Source organism: Manis pentadactyla, chromosome 5, assembly GCF_030020395.1.
Source record: "Manis pentadactyla isolate mManPen7 chromosome 5, mManPen7.hap1, whole genome shotgun sequence".
NCBI lineage: Eukaryota > Metazoa > Chordata > Mammalia > Pholidota > Manidae > Manis > Manis pentadactyla.
The window spans coordinates 96,097,218-96,113,541 of record NC_080023.1 but is presented as its reverse complement, the minus strand read 5'-3'; the positions used below and the strand labels follow the sequence as shown (position 1 = coordinate 96,113,541).

General features: G+C 35.8%; 1 protein-coding gene across 19 annotated transcripts in view; it reads left to right on the top strand.

The window, feature by feature from the left end:
* CAMK2D (calcium/calmodulin dependent protein kinase II delta) overlaps nt 1-16,324 on the top strand; it is a 315,792-nt gene that overhangs the window by 236,706 nt on the left and 62,762 nt on the right. For 11 of the 19 annotated variants that reach the window (XM_057502565.1, XM_036920812.2, XM_036920809.2 and 8 more), the window contains one exon: nt 10,207-10,309. In XM_057502565.1, coding sequence (XP_057358548.1) covers nt 10,207-10,309 — 103 coding nt within the window. Of the gene's footprint in view, nt 1-661; nt 735-10,206; nt 10,310-16,324 lie in introns of all 19 variants that reach the window. The other 8 variants (XM_057502568.1, XM_036920810.2, XM_036920801.2 and 5 more) reach the window with 1 other exon arrangement.

Here is a 16,324-nt window from a genome sequence, read left to right as displayed (position 1 = left end):
GGCTTTCCTGAAATGGCCAGCATTCACCTGGAGATAAACTGGACCTGTGATGTATGTCCGCCTGTAGATTTAAACACCACTTCTGTTCTGAGACCGTGGGTTGCTGTAGCAAAACAACTGGTTACACATTGCTCCATTTGAGTCTGATGATCCCTCAGGCAAGAGATAATAATTGCCAGCTAAATTAAAACACAAGAAGTTAATGATTTATCAAAAAATCATTACGTATCTTAATTTAACCTTAATGGTGCCTTGGCTGCCAATGTGACAGCTTTGTAACAATACTAGAAAAATGGGAGAGAATAAGGAAACCGTTTTTTGTGTATGGGGTGGAGGTAAAGCACAACAGCTATAAAAATTATATTTGTGCTCTAAGTCATTTCTTGTAAGAATTTATAGCAGGAAATGAGCTTCTGAAAAATATTTTTAAGATGGATTTTCTAGAATAAGTGAATCCACATTCTGGCCTACATATGGCAAGGTCCTGATTGTTCTGAGGTAGTAGTCACTCTACTTGAGCAATATGTCTACGTTCCTGAAGATGGTAAAATATAACCCCAGTTGTCTGCTAGTTTTGCACTTCAACCCAGTCTCTCTGAGGGTATACAGATAGTGAGTGTAAGCTTGGAACTAACACACGCCCCCTGGTGTTTGCATGCAGTCATTGCATTCAGCAGATCCTGGAGGCTGTGCTACACTGCCATCAGATGGGCGTAGTCCATCGGGACCTGAAGGTGAGTAATGCTGTTGGAGAAGATAAACCACCACACAATTCCTAATGACTGTTCAGCTGCAGTTATGCCTGTAAAGGCGAAAATATGAGCAATAAAATTGTGTGGACTCATTCCAACACATTACGAAAACACTCCCTTACCACAATCTCTTATTTCATCTTCTTCTCTAATATTCACTTGAGACTTATATAAATCCCATTTCATCCAGAGAAATAATTTCCTGACATTAACAATAAATAGGTTGCTACATTTACTTCCTCTTCAGTGTGGATATAGCATTTAATATGACTGTGAGTAGGACTGATGACCTCTTCATTCTTAACCTGTTCTGTGGACCTTGATCAAACATTGTATAGTCGTACCATATATACCCAATATTATGTAAATAGTTATCAAAATTATAGAATGGTTAGAGGTAAAGCTATTAAGTAGATTTTTGGCCCAAGTGATGATGCTAAAGACCCCCCTTTTGGACTACGAAGTCTCTTTTCCTTGCCTTTAGTCCCTAGAATTCTGAGGACATTGGAAACTCCTGGTTCTTTACTTATTTATGTTCATAGAGACCGAGATACTAGTGCCTTTTAAAATAGATGGGGAAAAAAGTAAAACAAATTTTATTATCAAATAATATTTATGTAACATTTATACATACCAATACTTTTAAGACTTCACACAGTTTCTGATACCATCAAGGATGAGAACTGTTTGATCATTTGGAAATGCAATAATTCAGGGGGCTACTCTTTTTAAACTTTATGTCTCCTTTTTTAAGCATTCTAATTTTACTTATGGGATTTCAGAGATGTAGTGAAGGCCTAGAAATGTAAATGGAAACACTACTGGGTGGGCCAAGTAGCAAATGTGAGCACTATGTAGCTGAGATTCTTTGTCTGAAACAAAGCCTTTTCCAGGCATTAGTAGAAAGCTGGCAAAGGGTAATTTAGAAAATCTTGAACTTTGTGTTCAGTGAAAAGACCTACACTGGTTTCTCAAGTGCAGACTTCTCTAGTTGTAATAAATTATAAATCTATAGCTCCATTGATTTAGTGTGTTCTAGAAAAGTATATCTTTAAAGATCTACAGCAAGTTACATGAAGCTGTGCTTGGTAAGCAAAACATCACCTTAGATCTCCGGAACTTCCTTTGATTTTAGTTTGCATCTCAGAGTTTGAAATGTCAAAAGCAAATGTATGGTTAATGGCATTATCTTTTGGAGAGCTGAAGTAGGACTGTGCTCATGTGCAACACTTATTCCAAAATGTACCCATCAGGATAAAGGAAAAACAGTATGTTCCTTTGAAAATTCACATCTTTGGTGATCACCTAAAAATTCCTTACTAGCCATGTGTAGACAGAGCTCCTTTTGTTACTTCTCAGAACTCACAGTACTATTTCCTTTTTGAGTGAACATACATGGACATGCATATAATTTGTTATTTTATCAGATACCCTAGTTAATAAATTAATCATTTGAAACATTTTTACTCTATGTTTGGTCATTGTAAGTATACTCAAAAAACCAAAGATGAAAAATGTGAATTCTCTTCCATGACTTTTGAAATATTTCTTGTGGAGTCATGATATTGGACTTGTATGAGCGTCCAGACTCAGCTGAGCCCTTCAAAGACTGGAAGGTTAATCAGAGATAACAGTGAGCCAAGGATATGAGCTGTGAAGAAAAATGACATGTGAGCTAAAGACACTAAAAACTCAGGCAGGTGATTTCTAGGGAGGCTTACTACCAAAAGAAAATAGCATGCTGTATCACCTATCGGATTTCTTTCACAGGGGATAAGTGTTTTTGCTTTCCATTGTTATTGATTTTAGGAGAGGACAGAGATGAGCTTTTGATAGACAATGTTGCAATTTCAATAACTGTCTTAGTTTCTGTCAAATTGCTGACTTGTGTAGACTTCAGTGGAGTCTATTTCTCAGTGCTTATTTCAGTAGGCCATGTCATAAACACACTGAGAGAGTCCAAAACATGTGTATTAGAGGCAATTTATGTGCACCTTGAGTGTGCTAAATCCCTGGCTGTGTTGTATGTCTTTTATACAACCATGTATATGCTATCTGATACACTGCTTGTAATAACATGTTTACCAATATATTAAAATAAAAAATATCAAAGGCTGAAATTTCTTTTCACCAGGTTTTTAAACAAAATGTTGTCCTTACTATTCTTAGGCCATTCTGACTCATATGCTAATTCATACACAATAGAGGTGTTTGATTCACAGTTTAATTTATCCATCAATGAGAGCAAAACACAGAACGTGTTATGTTTTATCATTATCAAAGGCACCCATGAGCATATGAGTGCTGTACAATTTGTTTATAAGCTGCTCCTAGAACAATAGTTGTTTGATATATTGCATTACTCTACAGTCCTAATAGGACCTTTTACCTAATAAATACTTGCAGCATATTCCTTCAATTTAGGAATGAATGAAGTTCAACCTGAAATACATTTATAATATATAAGCAACATTGAATAACATAGATTGTTATGTATGTTATTAAAGTTGAATAAGATAAAGAGCGTAAGTATATCTTCTATGATATATTGATAGCATAAAGATCATTATTTGAATATTTGAATAACTGCCACAATTGGGGGCTTATTAGACAGTCGAATTTATTAGATAAAAAATTACCAGGACCTAGAGACAAAGCTGAGGCAGTTGGAGGATGTCCCAGAAACAATCAATAGGAAAAGGTTCAGTGTGGTTGGATATTAGTATCAAGGAAATACATCAGCCAGCACCAGGCAGTGTCCAGCAGATACATGAACCACAACCTTTTGTCTAAGGTGCGTCTAGCATCAGGCCAACTGACATAGATCCAAGCAGTTTTAAGGAGATCTAGCAGTGGTGACATTATTATAGTACTATAGTTCAGCAACGTGACTGTAGTCTTCGGGGGGGTTGGATCAAGGCAGGACCTTACTAATAAAAATAGTAATAGCTGCCATTTCTCAAGCAGTTACAGGTACCCTGCATTGTGTTATTGTATGAATCTTCGCAACAACTTTATGAGGAAGGTGCTTTGATTGTACCGTGTTGCCTAAAGGGAGATTCAGCAACTATAAGTAAAAGAACTTATTGAAGGTCACTCAGCTAGTAAGATATAATTTGTGTCTAAGCAGAGTCTGTATGCTTGATTGCTACCACTTCTCAATTCAGTTAGTTTAATAGTCTGTGTGCTTGATTGCTACCACTTCTCAATTCAGTTAGTTTAATAAATTGAAAATCTTTATGGAGACCAAAGAATAGGTCAAACAATGATGGGAAAGTAATTTTGCCAGCAACATTAACAACTGTTTGGGATATGGTTCAAAGTTTAGTGAATCAAAAGATTAAAATAGTCCTTCCTATGGGTCTTCCAGAACTGTACAAAACCTATATCATTAGGAATAAGAAAAAAAGGTATGTTTAAGATAATATGTGGAGTAGGGGGGCAGCATCATTTGGCAATAGACTGATGTATGAAGTAAAAAATTCTGATGTACGAAATAAGTAAGGTGGCATTGACCACAGCCTTTGGCAAATGAGACATAGAGAAGAATGAAATACATTTGCCATGCTTAATTTATGTCACATCAAGGCAATCATTTTGGAATACTTAAAATAGATTGCTTATATAGAGTGGATTACTGTTAACTCAGTGTTGGATATTTGTGAACTGATTGAAAATTCAGATATAAAGAGCAGAACAAACACTCATCAAACATTTCTTGAGCACCTACTGAAGCACTGTCTCAGCTGTGGACATAAACAAGAGAGCAGAACAAGAACAGACCTCATGTGGAGAGAACCTGCAGGTCACTGAAAAGATCCCTTGAAAATATGTAGAAAATGTGTCAGTGCCCTTTCTCCCTGAAAGAAAGAAGTACATCTGACAAGTGCTGCATCCAAACAGTTGTCAGGTCAAGAAGTTGCGGTAACAAGCCACAGGTCTTGATGTCACAAGAAATAAAGGAATAATGAGTCAGATGTGTTCTTTCACTTAAGAGCCTGGAGAACACAGTTTCTGTGAGCCAGTTGACAGAAGCAGGTAAAAGGAGGTAGTTAATAGCTGTGTTTTTTCAAATAGCTGTACTTCACTCAAAGCAGTATGATGTCTTTAGTTCAGACTACATCAGAAATGGTTACTGAACTACTTCATGAACAGCAATCTGGATGCATCAGCACCTGTGCATGGCCTCAGCAGAGAATGCTGCTTTTCTTATGAGCCTACCTCCTGAAAAACAGCATTATTTAATGGAAAAATCATTAGAGGGATGGATGGATGGATGGATGGATGGATGGATGGATGGATGGATGGATGGATGGATGGATGGATGGATGGAGAGTAGATAGATAGATAGGTAGATAGATAGATAAATAGGTAGATAGATAGATAGATAGATAGATAGATAGATAGATAGATAGATAGATAGATAGATAGATAGATAGATAGATAGATTTATTTTGATGAAGGTCATAATTCTGAAAATTTGGGAGTATTTTAAAGACTGTTTCATAGGAATAAAATTTAATTTATAGCCAGAAAAGAAAGGACTTGGTTTGGGGGTGGGAGAGGAAACAACACACATGCAGCAAATTCTTGTTTAACTGTGGGTAGTAGATTTATCAAATTGAATTCTACATTGTAAACAATCACATAATCTCAATTATTCCACTTTTCTCAGAACCATATTTAAATAAAAGTTTAAACAACTTATCATTTGCATATAATGTATGTCTAGGTATTTCAGAAACAACTACGTATGTGGTAAATTCCAGAATTCATGTCATCATTCTAATGCTGCTATATTGAGTGCCCAGTATGTCAGGCTGTGGAGAAACAGCAGGTAATTGGTAACAGTCTTGCTCTGGGTACGCTCTGGCGCTTCCATCCACCTGATAGTGCATGCTGCTAATGTAGGAGTAAATCAAGAAACAGGAATGGAATACACAGTGATTTCTTACAAACTTTCTCATACATGCATGGTGGTAAAAATAGTACTTCCTAATCACAAACTTACAGCACGTGAGTCAGCTGAAAACTATGCTAAGTACATAAATTCAGGCATCCAGTCCATATAAAAATAAAAGCAAAAGTACTTGTACCATTGTACAAAAGAACTACCATATGCATGAGTGAGCTTGGTATTCAAGCTTTTCAATTCATGCAAAACTTCATCAAGTTTATTTCTAGGAGCTTTGTTCACACCTTCTTTGGCAAAGGAAAAGTGACTGAAAACACACCAAAGCACAGAGTGGTTGACTTCATGTGAAATACAGTGACTCTCCAATAAAGGAAAGAAGTCCTAAAAAGAATTTCACTTAACAACCAATATCCAAGGGAATGTAACATATGGAATAAGAAAGCTAGTAACTTGGTATTATGATCATAAAGAAAGCATAACAATTAAGTAAAACATGTTTTAACTACCCAAATATATGTTCCTAATGTTTGAGCTGTTTTAGCTCTGTAGTTACCCCATATGAGCACAGATAAATCTACACACAGACTAATGCTGAAGATAATTATCACCTTTGCTGTAGCATTCCTTAATAAAGATCATACTAATTTGGAAAGTCTTGTGATATGTTTATGGGATTTTTGAGAAACAAATTAAAACTATGTCTTTTTTATAAGTTTTCCCCTTGTTTTATTTGAATATGGGTAGAAAATTTGGGGAAGTACTTCAAATTCTACCAATATCTACTGAATGGAGCACCTTTTGAAAATGAACGATCTGTATGCCATCAGAGGAGTTTCTTCAGTATCACATCTTTAAAAGAAGGAGTCAGGAAATCTGGCTCTAAGTCCTGGCTTCATCTTTCTGGATCTCCCTGCCTCCTTTAGAAACTGAGGAGTTTGAGTTGTTTTATCTTCCAAGTCTCTTCCAGTCCTAAAAGTGATCCTAACAACTTGCCTGGGTACTTTGAGATATCTGAATAGTTTCAAGAAAATCTCAAATCACAATGAAAAAAGTTGCCATTGTGTCCATATGGAAGTACAGAACAAAACTTGCAAACAGTTGCTGCTCATTACAGCTGATATGCTATAAATGGTTGTTGACACTAGGACCAGATGTCATGGAAAATCCTGCATCATTAGGAAGCAATGGGGTGGGGAAGGAACCTCAGTGTGAGAACGGCAGTAGAATCTATTTAAAAACCAACCTAAAATGTGATTGCATTCAAAGAATTTAGAGAGAATTTCAATATATAAAGATTACCATAATAGATTGCATTAAATTTAGGAATGCAGACATTCATCAAATTATGAACATTCATCGCAAATATTCAATGTTCTGCACATTGAAATGGCCAGCTACAATGGTGTGTAACTGCTAATCACTACTTTATACATTGTCTTAGGACAGAGCTTCTGTGATAAAATCCAGTGAGATTTTATAATTGCATATATACTGGTATGAGATACAATATGTACCTATAATGTTCATTTGAGAAATGAAAAAACTAAGTAGCTCCAAAAGTCTATGAGTTTCCATTCACATAGTCGAGAACAGGCCCTAGACATAAGCCTAGACCTTCACTCTCTTTCTAGATAATGTTTCCCATTTCCCTCAGAGTGTTACTCCCCCATGTTCAACTAATTGCTTTGGAACACCTGTATTTCTGATCTTTCCTTTATCAAAATAGTTGATTAGTAGCAGATAAGAGTATAGTGGTGATCCTTTTTAAGGAAGCAGCCACTGATTAGCTGAGAGATTCTGCTATTTAAGCTTTAATATAACCACATATTTATCTTCTTTCTATGGGCATTCAGAATATGAACTAACCTACTTGCCAACAAACTTTTGTATACAGTGTATTTTTAAGTTGGAGGCTGTATGAATGGTAGAACATGATAATAGGATCATTCAAACTTTGGATATATTCCAAAGAGTTGTATAAAAATAAAATTTGTATGATATTTTGAATATCGTACTGAAACTGACCATTAGAAGCAAGCTTGTGATGAAACATTTTATAAAGCAAATAATCCTTCAACAAAGTAAATAATCATCTTAATTTTTCAGTTTGCCTTTCATAATCCTATATTTTAGGTTGGCCTAAAAGGTATATGTAAAGATGAAGCCATTTCAGTGCTATTAACTTTTAAATCTGTGCAATAACCTTGAAAGATCCCTGCCTTTTCTTATACATGACTACAGCTGAACAGTCTTCATGGTTATAAGGTGAAACACTGATCCAGATGGACTTACTATTTTCCTGGATGACTCACAAGGCCCTTCAGAGAGGTCTTCTAGCTTGTCTCTAGGTGTGAGTGTTTGCACCAGTCATTCAGAAGCCATGCATGATAAAACTCTGAGGGGTCCCATTTCTTCTGAATTGGCAGATTCTTGGTGTTTCAGGGCATTATGCACACAACACTGCCCAGAAGCTTTTGAATTTAGTGAAAAGAATAAAAGCACATTAAGTTTTTTAAAAGTTTATTCACTGATGACACTGGCATTTGCTGAACAAACTTCAGTTCCAGTTCATTTAAAAGACCTAAAATGATTGTGATTTGTAAAGTATTGAAACTCCCTTCAATGAGTCTGTGGTTGACAAATTAGAACAGATGGGTATTAGCAGAGATCTCTGACATCTCAATGCTTTTGAATGTGAAGGTTACAAAGAAATAAACTATTGCTAATAGTTTGATGTGGTTTTTCCAAGTCATTTATAACATTAATTAATAGCTAGAGATCACTTCTTGATTAAATTAGAAAATGCATGAATATAGTAGACCATGTGAAAATAAAATGTCACTATTAATAATGTAACATGGCTATATACTATAGTATATTGATAGATAACTAGAGATCCAAGTATAATTTCAAACGTTAGGTTTTACTAAAAGTTATTTCAACATGGAGATCTTCCATTTTCTTGAGACATCTTCATCCCAGTGTCCAAAGTAAATTATCATGTATTTAGTGTTAAGGTAATTCAAAAACCCCACCAGCCCAAAAAAAAACAAAGATTTCCTTGCAATTACCAATTCTCATAATAGCGATGAATCTGATGGCAGTGAGCAGCAATAGCCTGAAGAATTCTGGTACTTGATTAAAACTTATTTGCCTACACTCTTTTATTTCTTATAGACTTAACCTAATTTCTTCCAAGTTCTGGTTATGAGTCTTTGCTAATTTGCATGGCTGGCTTAATTAATACATTAAAAATTGGTTTAGGCTGTGTTTACGCAAGGTCAAAACAACCAACAGAATTGACTAATTGATAAGAAAAAAGTAAGCAATTTCATGAAAAAATATTTGTTGTTTATCAACACAGAAACAAAACCAATTTGACTGATTGGAATTTTAGATTTATCAGACAATCGTTTTGGCACTTGTAGAGTCCATTGTTCCCCAACTTTCTTCTGTCTGAGACACACCTCTAAATTTTTTGGGTCTTATCCCAAGGTAAGATGTTGAGTGACTCTCCCATTATGTATATACCAACACAGGCATATGTTTTTCCAGATACTGGGAAATGATAGACTTCACTATATGTAGTGATTGGCCTTCTTTTCCTAACCTTCTCCCTTCATTTCTTAAAACCCACAAAGATGATACAAGGACATCCAAGATTGCCCTGAGGCTTAGCTTCAGAGTGCCAGTGTGTCTCGATGCCTTGGTTGGGAAACAGTGATACAGACACAGCCTTATTCCAAGACTGACTTATCAGTCTTTGAGTAATGATAAGTACCCAAGAAAATAAAAATGTATCTTTCTCAAAGTATTCTGAGATGTGAGAATAAATATATAAGTAATGCTTTAAATCATACTTTGTAGACATGTAAATTACATTTTAAGAACTGGCTTCTGAAGAAAAAAAAGCTAACTATAACATTTGGCAAATAGTAGTATACTCTCTCTGCCTTTAAGAATAAACAGATTCTTAAAGACAGCAATTGCAATATATAATTCAGAATAAGAGTCCAAAATTTGTCAAAAATTGTTTGGAAACATTCTAGAATCAAAATCACTACATTTGGGTCCAAACTCTTGAAGTTAACCAAGATTTAATTTGCACAGTTTCATTTGCCAAATGACTGTAGATTGGTCCAACTCTTGTTATCATTTTGCCAAGTTTCCTTCTGCTGAAAATGTCTATGCTCTGTTAGGCTTCTAAGTGGATGTCTTTGGCCAAGTCTGGACCTCAAGTGGTCCATGAAAACATGTGAGCAGGTCAAGACAGGTGCTCCCATTCATTTGATCTCCCCAAATTCATTCTCTTCTGCCTTGTATCCCCCCAGTACATGTATGCAGCTGTCTGAAGCCTGCACACATGCTAATTTTTAATCATTTTCTAACCACATTTTCCTTGGGATTTAGGAATGACAGTGTCCGGGAAAGAGGATAGTGCATGACTTTTTTTCCCTGATGTTATAAAATGTTAGTTTTGAATAGTCAAGTAAAATAGGTTCTCACTTCAGTCTCTTCTTTTTTTCTTCCTAAATAAAGCCTGAGAATTTGCTTTTAGCTAGCAAATCCAAGGGAGCAGCTGTGAAACTGGCAGACTTTGGCTTAGCCATAGAAGTTCAAGGAGACCAGCAGGCGTGGTTCGGTGAGTCGGGCCTCTCTCTCCTTCATGCTATTCACACTCCGCTAGGACCAGTCAGATTCCACTTCCCAGCCAAAACAAAACAGAAATGTTCATTCTAGCACCAATTTGACTAACTTTAAGATATTAGACCTTTATAAGCACTTACTTAATTTTATTGACATTAAGGGATATATAATGTAGAAACAATTTAAGGGACAATATTTTACAGGAAAGCAATAACACAGAGATTTTTTTCTTCAACAGTGGATGAGAAAATAGATCTTATACTAATAATTAATAGGAGGTTTGCAGTATTCTAAGAGAATTTTTTTTATTTGAGAGAAAATTGATTGTTCACTTACAACCTCACTTGGTGTCAAAAACTGCTATGTAAATAGTAGATACTCAGGAAATACAGAATATTTCACATATTTTGTAAGTAACAAATTAGAGCTTTTAAAAATATTTTTTAAATGTATTTATAGGTAGAAAGATAGATGTAATCTCTCTATATATATAGTGTTTCATCTTAATTATATTCTATTTCTCTAAACTGCTAGTTTCCTTTTCAAAATTTTCATTTTGAAATTTCTATATGATGAAATTCCTGTTTCTTTACAATTGAGGAAGAAATGAATTCTAAATAAATTTAGAGTATTTCTGACCTAGCTTACGGATTACTTCAATATTTAACCTGTTAAATTATTTTATCCACTGATTTTCTCATGCCTCTCTTTCTGCCATTGCCTGGTATTAACCAATTTTTCATGTCATGTCTAGAAATATGTTTCCCCATGCCTCAGTCTTACTCCTTTTCTGACTTTCAATGTATTGAGATTAGGTAATTCTTTTAAATGTCCTTCACTTCTAATTGCTTTTCCTCTGAACAACAAAAGAAAGCAAACTCAAAAAATGGTTAGTTCGTTTGTTTTATCTGCAAACACTTCTCTGTATCCCTAAACATACATATCTCTTAAAATGTACACAGAGCTCCCAGGACTCAACATATGTCTAATCTGCCCCAGCTCGCTAATTGGAGTGGGTGGCATGCCAGTCTCCCTCATCTCCCTTGCCAGCAGCTTAATTTAGGACCTCATATTCTGCTTCCTAACCTGTTTCAGGAGTAACTGACTATTATCCTTGTCTGTGATTCCTGCCTTTTATGTTGTCTCTCGTTATCCACTGGATGAGTTTAATATCTACAAACTTGGCATTGGGTTGGCATATTTTGACATATGAATAAGCTTGTTCCTGTTAATGGCAAACAGAAGGGCAGGGCATAGAATTCTCTAAGTTGAAGATTCAGAGACATCTTTGTAGCCTGGGTAAGACCATGGTTAACACAGATAAGGAACATACAGTAACAGGAGTTGGGGTCCAACAAGAAGCAACAGGCTATCACTAAGATATGCAGAGCCATTAATGGGATACATAAATAGGAGGTCCTACATTTCCATGTCAATAACTACCTACCAGGCAGTGTGGGAGCACCTCAACAGAGGCACGCATGAGGTGCTCTGGAGCAAAAGAGATGAAATTCTGCCTCTGGGGAGTTTCAGTTATTTGGGGTAACACCTCTGCTTCTCTAATGAGTGAATGAGGGTTTGTTCATCTGCAAGCAGATAAAGGCACACCGGTCATAGGGATCAGACCTGCAAAAACCCAGGGACGAACTATTTTTTTTTATTTCAGGAAAAGTAGGAAATTTGACATAGCTAAAGTAAAAAGTATACTGGGATGCATGCTAATGTGGTAGGAAAGGACATTATGTCTTTTTGAAGGCTTTTGTCTTAGCAGTTTCAGGGATCTGGTAAAAGATTTTAAGTAGAGAGTGACGTAATTGGGTTTATGCTATGTCAGTGATCTGGGTACCAATGGGAGGGGGGCATAAGGATAGTTACCCTGAAGGCAAAGAACCAGTTAGGCTAATGCACTAATTCACGTTATGCATGATTATAGCTTAAATAGGAGCAAGCAAGTTCCAGACATAAATGCGGAGTGGACAGGGACTCTGAACTCTACCAGAGTCTGTTTAGAGGAAATCAAAGCCCCAGAGATTGGGTTCTGCAGTCCTGTCTAGAGCAAAACAGGGCCCTACTTCACAAAATTTGAGGTATGAAGCAGAATTCCAAGATAGGGAGGGAGGCTCAGAGATGTACTTGCCAGCACAGGGTACAAGATGCTGACTGGATATCAGGAGAAAGGCCAGCCTTACTATCAGAGTTGAGGCTCAAAATTAACATCAGTAACTTAGCTTGGTTCTTATAAGAATGATGGAATTAAGTTCTATATTTTTTCTCCTTTGCTAGATCACAAGCTGTTTGAGGGCAGGGCTGTGTAGAGTGGGAAAAAATCTGCTTGTTGAGTTAGAATACCTGATCTTATACCCTAATATAAGATATGGATATTTAATAGCTTTATGATGTTGGCAAGTCACTTTAACTCCGTGAAGTTCATGTCCTCTCTGTAAGTAGAGATGATAAACACTGCTTCACAAGGCTGTTATAAGTCCACAGGAACATGAAAGATATTGAATAAGTTTTCAAACCCATCTTGGTGTGCAACACATTGTCACAGTTCTTTGCCTACTCAGTCAAAGTTGTTGAGTGACTCAGTGAATGGAAGCCTGAGTATCAAGTTAGTGAAAGCAATAGCATCCAAATACTAGTACACAACATCTCTAATTGTCGTCATTCATTTCTAGAAGCAAGCTGGTCCCAGAGAATAATGACAGATCAGGAATTAAAATTCCATTTCCTCTTCAGTGTGGTGCTATCAATAGTTGAGTTCTTGCTAAAGTACCTATTAGAGAATAACTTCTAAGAGGTTCATTTAAGTTCTAAGGTGATTCAGCATTTCAAAAATATAGAACAGTTTCTAAGTTCAAGAGAATACATATGTTTCTTGTTCTTTTCCTTTAGCTGTTTTAGTTTATTCTATTCAAGTTCAAGTGGATCTTAATGGTATCCTAAGAAACTACATTTCTTTTGGGTGTAGTGCCAGATATATTATAGGTTTTAGGAGTAAAGGTATGTTTTACTATGAATGACTTGTCTTGGTATTTATTCATTATCTGTCATCTTAGTCTTATGTATTCGGCTGATTAACTTTGTCTTTTGAAATGTAGTATCAATGTTGGGGGAACAGAAACCCTTGTATGTTAATAAGAAAAGAACAGAACTCTTTCTTCATTATGCATAATTTCAGAGTTTAAGGCTTTCACATAATTTTATTTTAACAAATATGAAGTCTATTGCAAATAATAAAAACCTATACAAGGCATTGTGGAAGTTTATTGTTAATCTTTTTTAATTCTCATTTTCAAGTCCAGATGTTTGTTTTTCTCATGTTCATTTTTTTCTGTCCTCCCAGCCCTAATCCATTTGAATACTAGCCAAAAATTCTAGAAATATTACCCTATGTCACTACACCTGTTAAGATGGCTAGAAAACATACCAAAGAGAACTATCCGAATACAGCTTGTTTCTTGTGTGGGGTTCAAAATGCTACTTGCAGTAAGTTTCTAGTTTTTTGTTGCCTCTAGGAGAAAAGGATAACTACCACCATCTTGCTTCCTGGAAGAATTATTTTGCTTGGTTGCTATCACATCTCATTTTTTAAATATTAAGGTTTTTTTTAATGGCAATTTGTTGCAAGGATACATTTTCAACAGTAAGTAATTCTATTTTCTTTGTATTCCTATTGGATTTTCAGAGTAAGAAACACATGCTATCTCTAAAGAAGGCAAGCTCTCATTAATTTTCCTGCAGGTGACATATATCATGATAAACTAGATTCTCATGAGCTTAATTTGCCAAAGAAGTCCCTATCCATTTTACCCTTAGTATTTCTGTATTCATGAGAACATAGTGAACAGCATATTGTTTTTTAATATTCATGCATTTAAATGTATGCTTCAGTATTCATATGGATAAGGACACCACTGGCTGCTCGGATGGTAGTTGTCCTGAATAAGAATAACTGTAATGGGTGTTCTCTTAGCATTTTAGTTTCCAGAACAGGCTAATAATAATTTACCTTTAAGATTATCTTTTCCTTTCTTACATAGCAACTTACTGCCCTCTTTTCTAGCTAGATGAAATATCATTAACATTTCTTCCTCTAAGCTGTGTATTCTACTAAGTTATTTTTAAAAATACATTAAAGTTTAGCAATTATAGATAGAAGGGTACAGATTGTATATAAAAGTGTTGTCGAAATTCAGAGTTCGAAAGGACCCCTGAGAACTGTAGTTAGCTAAGAAGAACTCTAAAATGGAAATAATTTAGAGCTGCCCTCTGGTAGAGAAAATGTAGAGAAAAAAATCGAAGATTCAAGGAACAGAAAAGTAACCTCAAGGACAAGAATGACAGCTCTATTTGCAGGAGAATTTAAAGAGATGAAGCAGGTCAAGTGCTCAGGAGTAGAAAGAAATCAGGTTGGATGAATGAAGGGGAACCAGTTGATAAAGGACCTTAAACTGTAGGCTCAAACCTTGGTCTTTAATCTGGACTGTGGCATCAGTTCCTCTTGGATTCCCTTTGTCTGTGTGTCCACTTGGGAGGGGTTGGAATGAGAAGATAGCAAGAGCAGGAATGGCCTCCAGAAACACCAGAAGCCCTTTAAAATTGTTGTGCCATCCGACTGCATCACTGCTTGAGGTCATCCTCAAACTTTAGGCAATAGATTCCTGCTCAGTGATTCTGTCACCTCACAACTACCAAGCAAACATTTCTTTCAAGTCAGTTTCAAGGTAGAAGTAGGTCCATAATGGCCCATGTAAGCTTAAACAAAAACACGCAGGTATTTCTTAGAGTCTCCTCTCATTGTCCACCATCTTACTCCAAAACAAAGAAAAGGAAACGTAATGAAGGGAGTGGGTGTCCAAAATCATTTGTCTCATTTTCTACTGTGATTTTGTTCAGAGAAGTAACTTTGAAGGAACTCAGAGAAGTAACATGCTATCATATATATGCTTGTTTTTATACCTTTTTTTGCACATTGTGTTTGCACATACATTTGTCACAAATATGAGGGGGGTGCATTTCCCAGGAAATGTGTAATATGCTTCATCTGTTGCTTTGTGGTCAGAGGAATTCCTGATTATATATCCTTTTAAGGGAGTTTTTCCATTTTTTGAGTGTGCCTTTAAAGAAAACCTCCAAATGAGAGTAGTTATTTTTGGTATTTTCTTAAAATAAATATTTTTGTTTGAAAACTATTATTTTCAGAAATAAGAAATATTTTACTCTAGATTCTCAGTATAAATTGTTATTTAAGTGTACCATATTGGGTTCTGTATTGAATGATCTAATATGAAACTTTCTTTTGCCATCTGGTTTCTCTTGCCTCATCTCTTAAAAGGCTGTTTGATATGTGTTCCATAGTGATTCATCTGAGTATTCCTGAGGCTCCTCTTTAGTTGCCAGTTATAAACACACACAGACCATTTATTAGTACACAGTGAATCTTTGATGTATTTGGGGCTTATTTCTTCTCCTAATGAGTTCTTCAGTTAGTCTCAGCCCCAACCCCCATGCCACAACACTATCTTACTTTCAAAAATATTTACTTTGAATTTGTCCCTAGGGTCTGTGTTTTGGGTCCTTCTGTTTTATAAGTGAATGATTCCTATAATATAGTTCTGTAGGTTTCATGATAACTATCATCTTTGGCAAGAATCGAACCCTAGCTTCAATTTTCTCCTTCAGTTCTTCCCAGGTGTAGGAAAGAGAAGTCTTTTCCTCTCCCCTCTTAGGTCTGTGGCTGGGACTGTGAGCTGAACTGACAGAAGTTAAATTTACAGGAGAAAAGTATAGAAATTTTATTTGATGTTAATATTTTATTTTTTAAATGCACACAGAGGCCTTCCTCGAAAAGAAATGAAGACTTAAAGAAAGGCTAGACCCAAGGACTTATATTCCATTGTAACAAAGAGTGATAAATTGTGGAGATAAAGAGAAGGACACTGGAAAAAGAGAGTAGGCTGGGGCATTAAATTATGGGGAAGCAACTAAGAAATACATAGGGGAAACT